At 39.3% G+C, this 13,521-nt stretch overlaps 1 protein-coding gene across 2 annotated transcripts in view; it reads left to right on the top strand.

Annotated features, from left to right (window-relative positions):
* LOC117177628 overlaps positions 1–13,521 on the top strand; it is a 164,459-nt gene that overhangs the window by 148,919 nt on the left and 2,019 nt on the right. For both annotated transcript variants that reach the window (XM_033368413.1, XM_033368414.1), the window contains exon 9: positions 10,987–11,210. In XM_033368413.1, coding sequence (XP_033224304.1) covers positions 10,987–11,210 — 224 coding nt within the window. The remainder of the gene's footprint in view (positions 1–10,986; positions 11,211–13,521) is intronic.

The following is a 13,521-nucleotide window of genomic DNA, read 5'->3' as shown; positions in this document are numbered from 1 at the left end:
AGTAAGTGCGGTTCAAAACAACAGAACGCGCAGGGCTCCCGACAATGGGTCGGCCAACAATGCCGACCAATCTAGAGCTGGGGGAGCCAGTGAAAATGGATTGAATGCGATGGATCGGCGGGATTTCGCAACCCTTGGGTGGACGGAGCGACTGAATCACGACTTGCTAGAGTGCTACGATGCGAGTGTGGCCCCTGAACGGGGTTACATAGCCTGGCTGCATGCTCTGTGGTGCGAGAAACACCCGAAGCTATCGCACTTTTCGCAACAACGTCTGCGAAACCATACTGAACTACTCCGTAAAAGGGGCTATGTAAGCGGAACGCATACTCTACCACAGCTAGAACAAGCCGGCAACAGAGAAAGAGAGGCGACACTAAGACCAACCGCGGGCAGACATCCAATAGATGAAGATCGATGCTTTACGACCCGGAGAAACATTAACACCAATGTTTCTCTCAAGCCTAAAGATCTGGCTGAAATGGATGACGAGCTTCGTAGACATTTTTCCTGAGAATCCGACCTCTGGGCTTTCAATTATTGTGTGTATAATGCAGCGAGAGCTTTGGCCGATGCGAACCGTAAAACAAAACCAACGCGTGATCATAAGACCAAAAGTCGAATGCATCAACTTGCCATAAAGATAGGCTGGGCAAAACAGTACGCGTCCCGCATTCAGTGTGTGATTGACTACATCACATCTGGCAGGAATTTTACCGCCAAGGTTCGAAAGTTCGCGCGCGAACTCCGGACCCCTTATCACACACTTAACAAGTCAAAGCTGCTGACCATCAGACAGCATATTGTTGAGAGAATACGGATACTATCTGACGCTAAGAGAAGTCTAGAGCGAAGGGAGAGGTGGGTCAGAGAAAATCAGCAGTTTCTCTCTGACCCATCTCGACTCTTCCAAGACCCTCCAGTTACTGTCGAACACCCACCGAAACCAGAGGAGGTCGAAGTATTTTGGAGAGAAGTCTACGAAGTTCAGCATAGACTCGACGAAGACTCAGAAAATATAAAGAACTTCAAGGAGTTATGTGTTGCCCTCATAACACCCGATAAAGAATGCCCACCCATCACTACCGAGGAGGTGAAAAAAGTATTAAGAGGGATGAAGAACTATTCGGCACCGGGACCAGATTGTATCAAAACCTTCTGGTGGAAGAAGTTTTCTTCAACCCATCAGCATTTGGCCCGTATTTTCACCTCATATTTAAAGTCGGAAGAGCCGATTTCAGAGTGGTTGGTGGAAGGGCGCACAATACTTCTGCCGAAAATAGGCAACTGAGCTGACCCCAAGAATTACAGGCCAATAACTTGTCTGAACACGCTTTATAAGATATTCACAGCTATCCTAAATGATAGGATTGTTCGGTCAATTGAACATGTGTGGCAAGAAATGTATGAACAACAAGGCTCAAAGAAAGGCGTAACCGGATGTCGGGAGAACCTGCTCATCGATAGATGTGCCTGCAAAGATGCAGCATTCTACCAGCGTGATCTATCGATGGTCTGGATTGATTATCGGAAAGCTTTCGATTCGACATCCCATAGACTTATCATCTGTCTTTTGGAAATCTTAAAGGTTCATCCGCAAATAGTTGGGTGCATAGAGAGATTGATGCCGCTTTGGAAAACCAGATTTACTATCATCTGGAAAAAATCATGTGACAACTAACAAGGTCATCTTTCAGAGAGGTGTCTTTCAGGGCGACACCATGAGCCCACTCCTCTTTTGCCTTACATTATTGTCACTATCTCTAGCACTTCGCCATTCCGACGGGTACTTGTGTGTGATATACTAAGGAAATTGGAAAGGAATTTGGGTTAGACAAATGCGCCAAGGTTTATTTGAAGCGAGGAAAACTTAATGGAATTCCTGAAGATCCCGAGCTCGTTGATAGAAGCGCCATACGACACCTTTGCGCTGGAGAGACTTATGCATACCTGGGCGTGCCACAGAGCCGCATTCAGGATGTGACATCTATAAAGGATACTCTCCGAAGCAGATACAAACGTCTCATCCGACAGATTTGGTCTTCCGAACTGTCGGCGAGGAACAAAGTATCTGCAACGAACATGCTTGCCGCCCGGTTCTACTCTATTCATTTGGAGTAGTTCCATGGACGAAGAACGAGCTCAGATCTCTTGATATCGGGACAAGAAAGGTTATGCACATGATCAAAAGCATGCATCTTAAGTCTTCCGTTCCGCGACTACATTCTGGGTAGGGCACATAGAGTTGCAAAGTACTCTCGAGTACTCACTCCTGAAAGCCCGGATTAAGAAAGCACAAGAGAAAAACTTTCGTGAACAGCTCTTCGATAAGAGGATGCACGGTATCTTCCACAGAAATGTGAAGGATCAGTCAATGTCTTGTGAGCTAACGTTTGCTTTCCTTAAATCGCCTGGATTGAAGTCTGGTACGGAGAGTTTCATTTTTGCATGCCAAGACGGTGTCATTTCCACCTTAACATACCGTCGCGCACATTTTGAGCCAAGACATTCCCGATGATAGTATGTGAGCTAAATGCTCGGGGTGTGCATGGCACGTCTTGCAGCTATCATCGGGAATGTCTGGGCTCAAAATGTGGCAACGGTATGTTAAGGTGGAAATGACACCGTCTTGGCATGCAAAAATGAAACCCTCCGTACCAGACTTCAATCCGGGCGATTTAGGGAAAGCAAACGTTAGTTCACAAGACATTGACTGATCCTTCACATTTCTGTGGAATATACCGTGCATCCTCTTATCGAGGAGCTGTTCACGAAAGTTTTTCTCTTGTACTTTCTTAATCCGGGCTTTCAGGAGTGAGTACTCGAGATAGGTAGGATTTGTTGCATTTTGCTCACCCCTAATACTGAAGTCAAGTCTGAGTGCTTCAGAAGCCTCCTCCGCTGATTTGCACAGAAATGCTCCTTTGTCCACTTCTTCGTGATTCCTGATCATTTTAAGAAGAGGGTTTCTTCCATTTGCAACTCTATGTGCTGTACCCAGAATAATCCTGTTATGAAGACATTCAAGACTCAATATTCCGCGACCCCCTTGACGGATTGAGATGCATGCTTTTGTTCATGTGCATAACCTTTCTTGTCCCGATATCAAGGGATCTGAGCTCGTTCTTCGCCCATCTAACTACTCCAAATGAATAGAGTAGTACCGGGACGGCAAGCATGTCCGTTGCAGATACTTTGTTCCTCATAGATGTCACATCCTGAATGCGGCTCTGTGGCACGCCCAAGTATGTATAAGTCTCTCCAGCGCACAGGTGTCGTATGGCGCTACTATCAATGAGCTCAGGATCTTCAGGGATGCCATTACGTTTTCCTCGCTTCAAATAAACCTTGGCACATTTGTCTAACCCAAATTCCATTCCAATTTCCTTAGTATATCGTTCGATAATCCCAAGAGCTAGATGCAGTTTCTCTCTGTTTTTAGCATAGATCTTGAGATCGTCCATGTAAAATACATGAGTAACCTTGTACTTCCGATCTGCAGGTTTGCCGCACAAGTACCCGTCGGAATGACGAAGTGCTAGAGATAGCGGCAATAATGTAAGGCAAAAGAGGGGTGGGCGCATGGTGTCGCCCTGAAAGACACCTCTCTGAAAGGTGACCTTGTTATTTGTCACACGATACAATTTGGTCCCGGTGCGGAATAGTTCTTCATCCCTCTTAATACTTTTTTCACCTCCTCGGTAGTGATGGGTGGGCATTCTTTATCAGGCGTTATGAGGGCAACACATAACTCCTTGAAGCTATTTATATTTTCTGAGTCTTCGTCCAGTCTATGCTGCACTTCGTAGACTTCTCTCCAAATTACTTCGACCTCCTCTGGTTTGGGTGGGTGTTCGACAGTAACTTGAGGGTCTTGGAAGAGTCGAGTTGGGTCAGAGGAAACTGTTGATTTTCTCTGACCCACTTCTCCCTCCGCTCTAGACTTTTCTTAGAGTCAGATAGTATCCGTATTCTCTCAACAATATGCTGCCTAATGGTCAGCAGCTTTGACTTGTTAAATGTGTGATACCGGGTCCGGAGTTCGCGCGCGAACTTTTGTACCTTGGCGGTAAAATTCCTGCCAGATGTGATGTAGTCAATCACACACTGAATGCGGGACGCGTACTGTCTTGCCCAGCCTATCTTTATGGCAAGTTGATGCATTCGTCTTTTGTTCTTATGATCAACCGTTGGTTTTGTTTTACGTTTCGCATCGTCCAAAGCTCTCGCTTCATTATACACACAATAATCGATAGCCCAGAGGGTGGATTCTCCGAAAAATTTTCCACGAAGCTCGTCATCCATTTCAGCCAGATCTTTAGGCTTGAGAGAAACCTTCGTTTTGATGTTTCTTCGGGTCGTAAGCATCGCTCTTCCTCTATTGGATGCCTGCCCGCGGTTGGTCTTATTGTCGCCTCTCTTTCTATGTTGCCGGCTTGTTCTAGCTGTGGTAGAGTAGGCGTTCCGCTTACATAGCCCCTTATTCGGAGTAGTTCAACATGCTTTCGCAGACGTTGCTGCAAAAAGTGCGATAGCTCCGGGTGGTTCTCGCACCACAGAGCATGCAGCCGTGCCATGTAATCCCGTTCAGGGGCCACACTCGCATCGTAACACACTAGCAATTCGTGATTTAGTCGCTCCGTCCTTCCAAAGGTCGCGAGATCCCGCTGATCGAACATTGTCGGGAGCCCTGCGCGTTCTGTTGTTTTGTACCGCACTTACTACAACTATGTTTGGTGTTGTTATTGTTGTTCCCACGAGAAGCTAGGGAAAGGGGTTCGTCCATCCTTGTAGAGCCCCGCATGCAAGGATAAGGATGCGTACTCTGAGAGGTCGCCCGGTATCCCAGAGTCACCGTTCCAGACACCTCACCCAGGTACCATTCAGCTTTCGGCACGGTTTTCACACATCCGCTTTGGGGTTAATTCCTTCGGGACCACCCCTGGACAATTGTCCGCGACTGCCTATTTATTTTTGTAACCATATTCAGCAGAAACCCTTGGTACAGGGACCCTCTATCCGCAACCCCAAGGCGCGTTCGGTTCCATATCTTCGTTCTGTTCTCCACAGAACCTACACTATATGTGTATATACCCTTTATTTCCTGCTTTCCCACGTTCCCTTAACGCAACCTTACACATTGAATTTTATCCCTTAAAATCAATTCCCTATTCTTCCAGTAACCTTCTCTTCCCTCCGGAATTTTCCACTTCTTGTACGGACTACAATAAGAAGAATCTTCGATTATAGCCGCATCCTTCCGTGTATCCTTATCTCTAATCACTTCAATACCAGTTTTTAGTTTTTCTATATACAGTACAAGTCCGATGACTTTCCAACTTCGGGACTGTAGAGGCGAAAAATTCCAGGAATTGCGGACTTATCGGATTCCCCCTCTAGTACCACGATATTAGGTGGATCCATGAGTAAACCATGTGTGCAAATCATGGGCGATATAGCACAAGTAGTGGGAGAAACACAATTAGTGTACGTGGCGTACGTATGATGACTTATCGGACTTGTACTGTGCTCATCTTCTCTCCCGCTTTCCCCACCCAATCTAAAAGTTCTGGTTCTCCCAATGCTGCCCAAGCTCTTTTTAAGCTTTCACCCTATACAAAAGGGTTGTTCTTTTTGATCGACCTTAGCTATTCCTCGAGGAAGATCCGTGGAAGTCTGTGACATTCCATTTATTTTTGACTTATATGTTCAAATCACTTTTATTCGCTTCTGTTCTCTAAATATATCCCGGTGTATTCATATCAATTTCAGTACCATTTTAACAAACCTAGCTTGAACTTTCTTCATTTCCTCTCTATTCTCCCATCTCCAAACTCGACCCAATACAGTCCTCCTGATTTTGCACGTATATCCTTTAGATAAAATCTTCTGCTGCAACTGCCTATTTTTGCTCTTTTCATCACTCCCCAAGCTTCATTAGTCGATTTCTGTATTTTTCCCATCATGATTTTGATATGCTTGATGTAGTTCCCCGATGACAAAAACCAGAAACCTAGATACTTTTAGCTATCCACTCCCTCAATTTTCTGCCCTGCAATACTCCAATTACATATTCTTCGAAAAGTTTCAGCATTTCCCTCCGTCCTCTGGGAAGTCTGCTGTCACCGCTAGGTCATCTGCAAACTTCAGGGTATACAATTTTGTTTTCCCTATCACTGCCCCTTCCGTGTTTCCCCTTCCCCAAATCTCATCCATGTCTTCAATAAAAATATTTAACAGAGTAGGGCTCAGAGGAATACCCTGCAGTACCCCCTGCCTGTTCTGAAGCTATTTGTCAATCCCTCTTCTGTTGTCACCTGATTCTGAGTCTTTATAAATTGCACGTATAATTTCCAGCATTCTTCCTTTGATCCCTATGTTATACAGTTTTTAAAATAAAATTGGTATTTCTACCGTATCAAATGCCTTTTTAAAGTCTATAAACCCTACATATAATTGACCACTTTTCCTTTTAATCTTGTTATGAATCAAAGAATTTAAAACAAAGAAATGGTCTCTTGTCGATCTTTTCTTTCTAAACTCCGCCTGGCTTTCTTTATAGAGGCCTTCTTTTTCTATCCACCCCCTGATGCGTTCGTCCATTATTGAGGCAAAAATTTTATAACCTATATCTAGTAGCAATACCTCCCTGTAGTGTTCCGTATCACATTAATCCCCTCCTTTAAATATTGAGGCTAAGTTTGCAGTTTCCCATTCCTTTTGCCATTTGCTCCATTTTCCAAACACAATTCAATACTTGATTACATTCCTCTGTTTAAACCTTTGGTATCCCTCTTATAAATTCTATTGTTATGCCGTCATCCCCTGGAGCTTTTCCCTTTTTCATTTTTGGTACACTATTTAGAAACTCTTTAAATGAAACCTCTTTATTTAGAGGATTCTCTTCCTCTATTCTCCTATAATTCCCTACATCTTTGGCCCGAGGTTCTACTTCTATTACTTTTTCTTTTTTGTTTCCTACTTTTTCATTCATCCTCTCCTTAACCCTTAACTGGCATACTCTCGCGCTCGAACGTAAATGCCACAATCGGTCTGGTGGACCCGAGCGTATTCAAACATGCATTACACAGCCTGTATTAGATATTTTTGCTTAAAATTTTTTTTGAAGAACTTTATAATGTCTTTTCTGAAATGTAATTGGTTTTGTAGCAATTAATTGGTTCTAAATTGGTTTAAAAAATCGTGAAAGAAATGTATAAAAAATGCGTTTTTTCACTTAAAAATTCATAAGTCATGTTAATTTTAATATTAAGACCTAATTTTTTAGTATGATACTCTTGAGATACTATACTTTAAGGAAAAAACCATTGTTATAGCAGAACTTTTAAAAAAGGTATTTATTTTAAGTTTAAGATATTCATTTAATGAGGTATTGATTAAATTCATAATTTTCCATGTTTGGAGGTAATTTATTTAATTGTATCAAATTAGTTGTATAAAAATACGTACAAAATTACTAAAAATATATAAAACTAATATTATATAATATAAAAGTTACTCATCAGCTACACATTTGGAGCATAAAGGTACATAGGGACACGGCAAAAGGCACAAGCGATTCTTGTTTTTCTGTCTTTCTTTTCTGTGCACATTCCGCATCTTACTTTCTTTTCTAAGAAAACAAGTTGAAGGTCGTTTTCCAAATTAACATCTACATTTTCATTCAATATTGCAGATATTGTAAAGCGAATTTCCTTGCCGATAGTGGCAGTTGCCAACCTATAGTGCAACATCGGCTTGACCAAGTGATCTTGACAAATTGTAAGGCATTTATATATGAGAAAAGTGTATGACATAACCGCAAGAAAAAAATTATTTCTTATAATATGATACACTTACTTTGCAAATTAATCAAAAAACACGAAATTCACTTTAAAAAATTTTAGTGAAGAAACTGCTTTTCAATGGCTAATGGCAAAGTGGGTCTGCTGGACCCGGTGTTTTCGAGACGTCTACTTTGAGTGACTACTCAACATACACTAGTGCTGCCGCACTGTACTAACCGACATTCATTACAGTTAGTGATGTCAACTAACGGTAGATGTCGACATTTGGTTCATTTTTCAAAGTTTAGTACAATTAAATCGAGCTCGAAAAAAACTCTCGGGTCCATTGGACCCAGGGTTGCCAATTAAGGGTTAATGTTAAATTCTCAATCCTTTTTTGCTCCTAATAGATTCTGAAAATGCTTTCTCCATCTTTTTTCCCTCTCTCCCTACCTTTCTTCCTATTCTTTCGTTTTCAACAGCTTCTCATTGCTTTTCAAAAACCTGCCATGCCACTACTATCCTCAACTTCTCTCCACTTCCTCTCTCTTTCTTGTCTTTCTTGTATCGAATTAAGATGTGAACTGACTAGAGATTGCACATTCACACCAGCTTTCTTAGGGACGACGAAATTTGAGCTGTTCCGCCCTGCCTTTGGTTCTGCTTCACTTCTAAGAAGCAAGAGCCATCATTCAAACACTCAAACCGCCCTCAAAATATAATGATTAATTTTTTAATTACTCCACACATTCTTTCAAATAAACCAATACAACATTTTTCAAATCGTGATTTCTGAATTAATATATTGAATGATTTTCAGGAGTAGTGAATCCTGTTAAAAACGTATTTTCATTGTTTAAACAATAGTTATTCGTTCAATTAGTTTTATGTTAAAAATGTGGCTCACTAATATCCAACATAACACATAGAATTATTTTCGTAAATCTATATTATTATATATTTTTGTGTCTTCCAGGATGTGAGATTTATATTCATAAAATACTTTTAAATGCTATAATGAAATATAAGACAAATCTATTTTATATGCAGTCTAAAGACAATGTTTTCTTCCTGATATCTGGTAACTGTTTTCTTGCACTTTTTTACTACATTTAGTAAGTACTGTTTTTGATCCTTTAATATATATTTCAGCAATATTATTCACTGATGCTATTTCAAAATTGGCTTGTCTTATTTTTCTTATGATTCAATTGATTGTAAATAAATTGTACTAATTGTACAAATTTAACTCAAGTAATGTTTTCATTCTTTTAATGATAATAAGTTACCTAAAATATATAACTTTTTCCTCATAAATATTGTTCAGAGGAAATGTTGAAACTTGAATCATAATTTGAATTAGTGAATATACTTTTCTATAATATAATCATGGTAAAAACTGTAAAAATATGAAGAATGCAATGATATACTTTTATAATTGAAATGTTATTATGGCTTATGATTTATTCAGTATTGCGCCAAAAAATGTAAACTATCCATACTCAATTTTAAGAAAATAAAAAAGCATTAATTAATTGTATAAACAATAACATGAAGCCTTTAGCAGAATTTACTACTACTCAAAATCATTCAATATTATGTTTAATTGTATTCTTTGTTGTTTCATTTTTTTAAAGTAATCGAGAAAAACTGTTCGGGCGAAAAGAAATTGTTTAAACAAATAGAGATTTGTGAAAAATGAGAAGAAATGTATGTACATAATGTTTTTAAACAAATTTACTTTAGGAGAGGTTTTTTTGGTTGCATCGCTTGTTTTGTTTAAAAAAAAGAAATGTTAATTTTTTTCGCAGTTTTTTTTCATTGAAAACCCGTGTTTTTTTAGAATCAACTCGCAATAATGTGGCCAATTCTTAATAAAATTGACAGCTTTTCTTCAATCTTTCATCAAGCATCTTTCAACAAAGAACCTGAGGCGAAACCCCTCAATCGCTGCGAGCGGCGAGCGCTTTTGACTTCAACTATTCTTTTTTTTTTAACTTTCTGACCAAACAGAATATTGCTTAACGAAAAACTTCTCCCAAAACTGCTTCACGTATCTGTCTTCACGAATTTTTCGTGCTCCAAATCACACGATAAATTTTAGTAGCCTAAGAAAAGATGCAGTTTTTAAATCTCTATATTGTAAAATTTTTTAAACAAGGATTTTCGAAAAGAAAATCCCATCTCCACTTTCTTGACTTGAACAATAGTTTTATCCGCTTCGAGCGCTCGCCCGGTTCTTGCATCCCGGCCGTCAATTACCAACTATTACATTTCAATCAGAAAAGATGATTATTTTTTACATTTTTTGGGGAATAAATAATTGTTTAGTCATATTTTTGGTGCTGCAGGGGGGTTGTGGGTGTGTTAAAAATAAAAGTTATTAATATGGTTTTATTTCGTAGATACTGATTTAGCTCGCTAATAGTTCTTTGGAGCACCCCATTACATCCATACTTGCTTTTAAACATTTTGTATTTTTTGTTGATCGAAGGAAAAATACAAAAGATTACTATTAGTAAAAAGAGAATTATGATGTGAATATCTTGAAGAAAAAATCTCAATTTCTCTTTGTAAATATCAAAATCTGAAAACCTTTGGAGACATTTTTTAATTGTCAACGCTCATTTGAAAAGATTTATTATTTTTAGATTTCGAGATTTTGCACTAAGAGAGATTAAAATTAATTAAAATTTAAATCAGTCTCAGCAGCAGGTTTCGCACTTCGTACCGAGAAATTATTTGAAAGAAAATTTTTTTGCAATGGAAATAATCCATCTTGATCTAAAATTTTGTCGTTAGAGCGATTTTCAATGTTTCTCGATGCCCATAATTTATTTAGATATATGCACTAATTCCATAAGGATTTGGTCATTGTCCAAATGTTATTACTCACAAATAAAATGTTTCTCTTGCGTATGAATTACCTTCCAACTCACTTAAAACTTGACTTACAATTCAAGATATGAATATTATGTTCTCTGTCTCACACTTGCCACGAGTTAAGCGATTGCCTCGTATTCGACATTTTCTCTTCAAACTATGAAGTTTTTTATTGACTTTCGTTACAGTGCATTAGAGTTCGTTTTGAGCTGAATGGTTTAACTAATACGGTATCTTTATTTCATCTAACATCAAATAAAATTCTGATTTCAGTTGTAAGTTGAAAATATAAAATAATACAATTAACTTGAAATAGGTCCCACAATGTTCAAAATGGTGACGACCGAAGTTCTAAAGGTGAAGGGGAAGGAAATGGCGAAGGTAGTGATATGGAAGGCAGTCAAGTTTCGTTGCCTAGAAGTTATACGTTACCTCGTGAATTCAAATATACTAATTCTAACCATGCCATAAAAGGACGCAGAGGATGCAGTAGAATTCTATCTTCACGCTTTTATTTGCCGTCGACCAATAGTTCGGATGGTGAGTAAAACAATAGTATGCAATAAATCAAACTTAATTTGTATTATTGCAAAGGACCCCGCACTAAATGTATGGGAAAATGGTTTTCAGTGGATTTAACTGAAACTTTGTAATTTTTAAGGTTATAAGTTCCGGATGAAATATCCGTAAAAAGAATCCAAAAAAGGGACAGTTTTAGCGATATGCGGCGCTAAGCGCTCAAGATCAGTAAATAAAACGAATTACAACAGATTTTGTTACAAAAGAAATCACGGTTCAGATCGTGGTCTGTCATATTTTCGCCTACACCGTTGACTCATATAGCGCGCTTCTCAAAACGATCAAACGCTAAGCGCCCAAGATTTTAACTTGACTAATTAATCACTTCTTTAAAGGCATAAATGGTACCCAAAGTAACATTAGTAACTAGTGCGTGCATTACGATAATTACATTGTACTGTTATCAAGAATACCGAACGCTAAGCGCTCAAGATCAGCGAATAAAACCAATCCTAGTAACTTTAGCGACAAAAGCGATGTCACTATAAGAATCACGCATCAGAAAGTAGTCAGTAATATGTTTAGCCAAACCAATGAGTTATATTGCGCGCTTCTCGAAACAATCAAACGCTAAGCGCCCAAGATTTGAACTTGAATAACTAATTAATTTTTAAAGACAGAAATGGTATCCAAAGTAACATTAGTAACTAGTGCGCACATCGATAATAACATTGTACCCTTCGCCAGAGGGCCGAACGCTAAGCGCCCATGATCAGCGAATAGAACCAATCCTACATTACATTCCTCTCCCTTTCAAGACCATAAGAGCTTGTTTCTCTTTTGGTTTAAAAAATGGCATTCAGAGTTCGAGTTAATTGCTATGTGTGCGATAGAGTCTATCAACCAGGACAAGTTGCTCGAATTGATGGAAATAATAATCCTGATAGGCAAAACATTGCAATTTTTAGACGCATTCAACCTCGAAGACCACCACTTGAAGTCGCCGATGAGAGTAGGTTATGTCTCAATTGCAATCAATCGATTCGCAATGAGATAGAGGAGCTCCAACGTGACACAGGCTGTTTAAGACTGAATGTTCTTACACAAACAGGCAGGCAAACGTGCATGTTCTGTAACGCTGATGTTAATACTCCAAGGCTTTCAATTGAATGTAGAGTTAACGCTTTTATTTTCATGGACATTTTCATTCCAGAAGAAACAAGAGCATGCTTTAAATCATTTGGATGAACATGGTTTCATCTTAAGCCCCTTGCTTCCTGGACTACAAGCGATTAATAGACCGTATAGGATTCCGGGACACTAGTTACTTCTGTTTTTGCAGCAACTTCGTAACGAAGCAAATGTTCATGCGGCCGCGGCGTTTAATAATGAGGATAGTTTCACTGATGAAGAGTTTGAAGCTATTGCTCCTGTAACAAAGAAACAATTTAGAGAATTGTATGCATTTTGTGATACTATTCCGCAGTTACATGGACATGGTCCCAGATACGTGAGGAAAAAAGATCTGCTGACTTTCCTTTGCAAAATGCGTCAAGGTCTTTCTGATGAATTTCTGAAAGTGATTTTTCATTATTCGAGCCGGTCAGCTACAAGCATGACCATTTCTACTGTAAGAGAGTCTTTAATGCAGCGATTTGTGCCTGGTAACATTGGATTCAATGCGATAAGCAGAGAGGAATTCATTGAAAGACACGTGACATCATTCGCCAATGAACTTTATAATCCACAACCAGAAATTCCCAGAGATATTGCTATCATCGATGGAACTTATGCTTACATGCAGAAGAGCAGTAACTTTCGCGTACTTCGACAGTCATTCTGCAAACATAAAGGACGTCACTTGGTAAAACCTGCTCTCATTGTTGCTACAGATGGATACATACTTGAAATACAAGGACCATATTGTTTTGACTGGCGAAACAATGACGCACAAATGCTCATTAACGAATTTGAAAGAGATGTGGAAGGTATGAGAGAATTTTTCGACATTGGTGATATTTTTATAGAGGATCGTGAATATAGAGATGCCCAACCACTTTTAGAACGCTTAGGAATTGTTTCCAAGATACCACCATTTCTCCAACAAGGACAGAGTCATTTGGTAACGGAAGAAGCAAACGAAGCTCGGCTAATAACGAAATCTAGATGGATAGTGGAATCCAGAAATGGCCACATAAAGTCCATTTTCAAGTTATTCGAGAAAACCATCCCGATGGCTCATGTACACAATCTAAGGGACTTCCTTCGTATTGCTGGTGCCATAATTAATCGATACCATCCTGTTATCGAGATGCAAGGCGCTACAGCAGAG

Source organism: Belonocnema kinseyi, chromosome 8 (genome assembly GCF_010883055.1).
Source record: "Belonocnema kinseyi isolate 2016_QV_RU_SX_M_011 chromosome 8, B_treatae_v1, whole genome shotgun sequence".
NCBI lineage: Eukaryota > Metazoa > Arthropoda > Insecta > Hymenoptera > Cynipidae > Belonocnema > Belonocnema kinseyi.
Note: the sequence above shows the minus strand (reverse complement) of the source record. Positions and strands in the feature narration are given on the sequence as shown.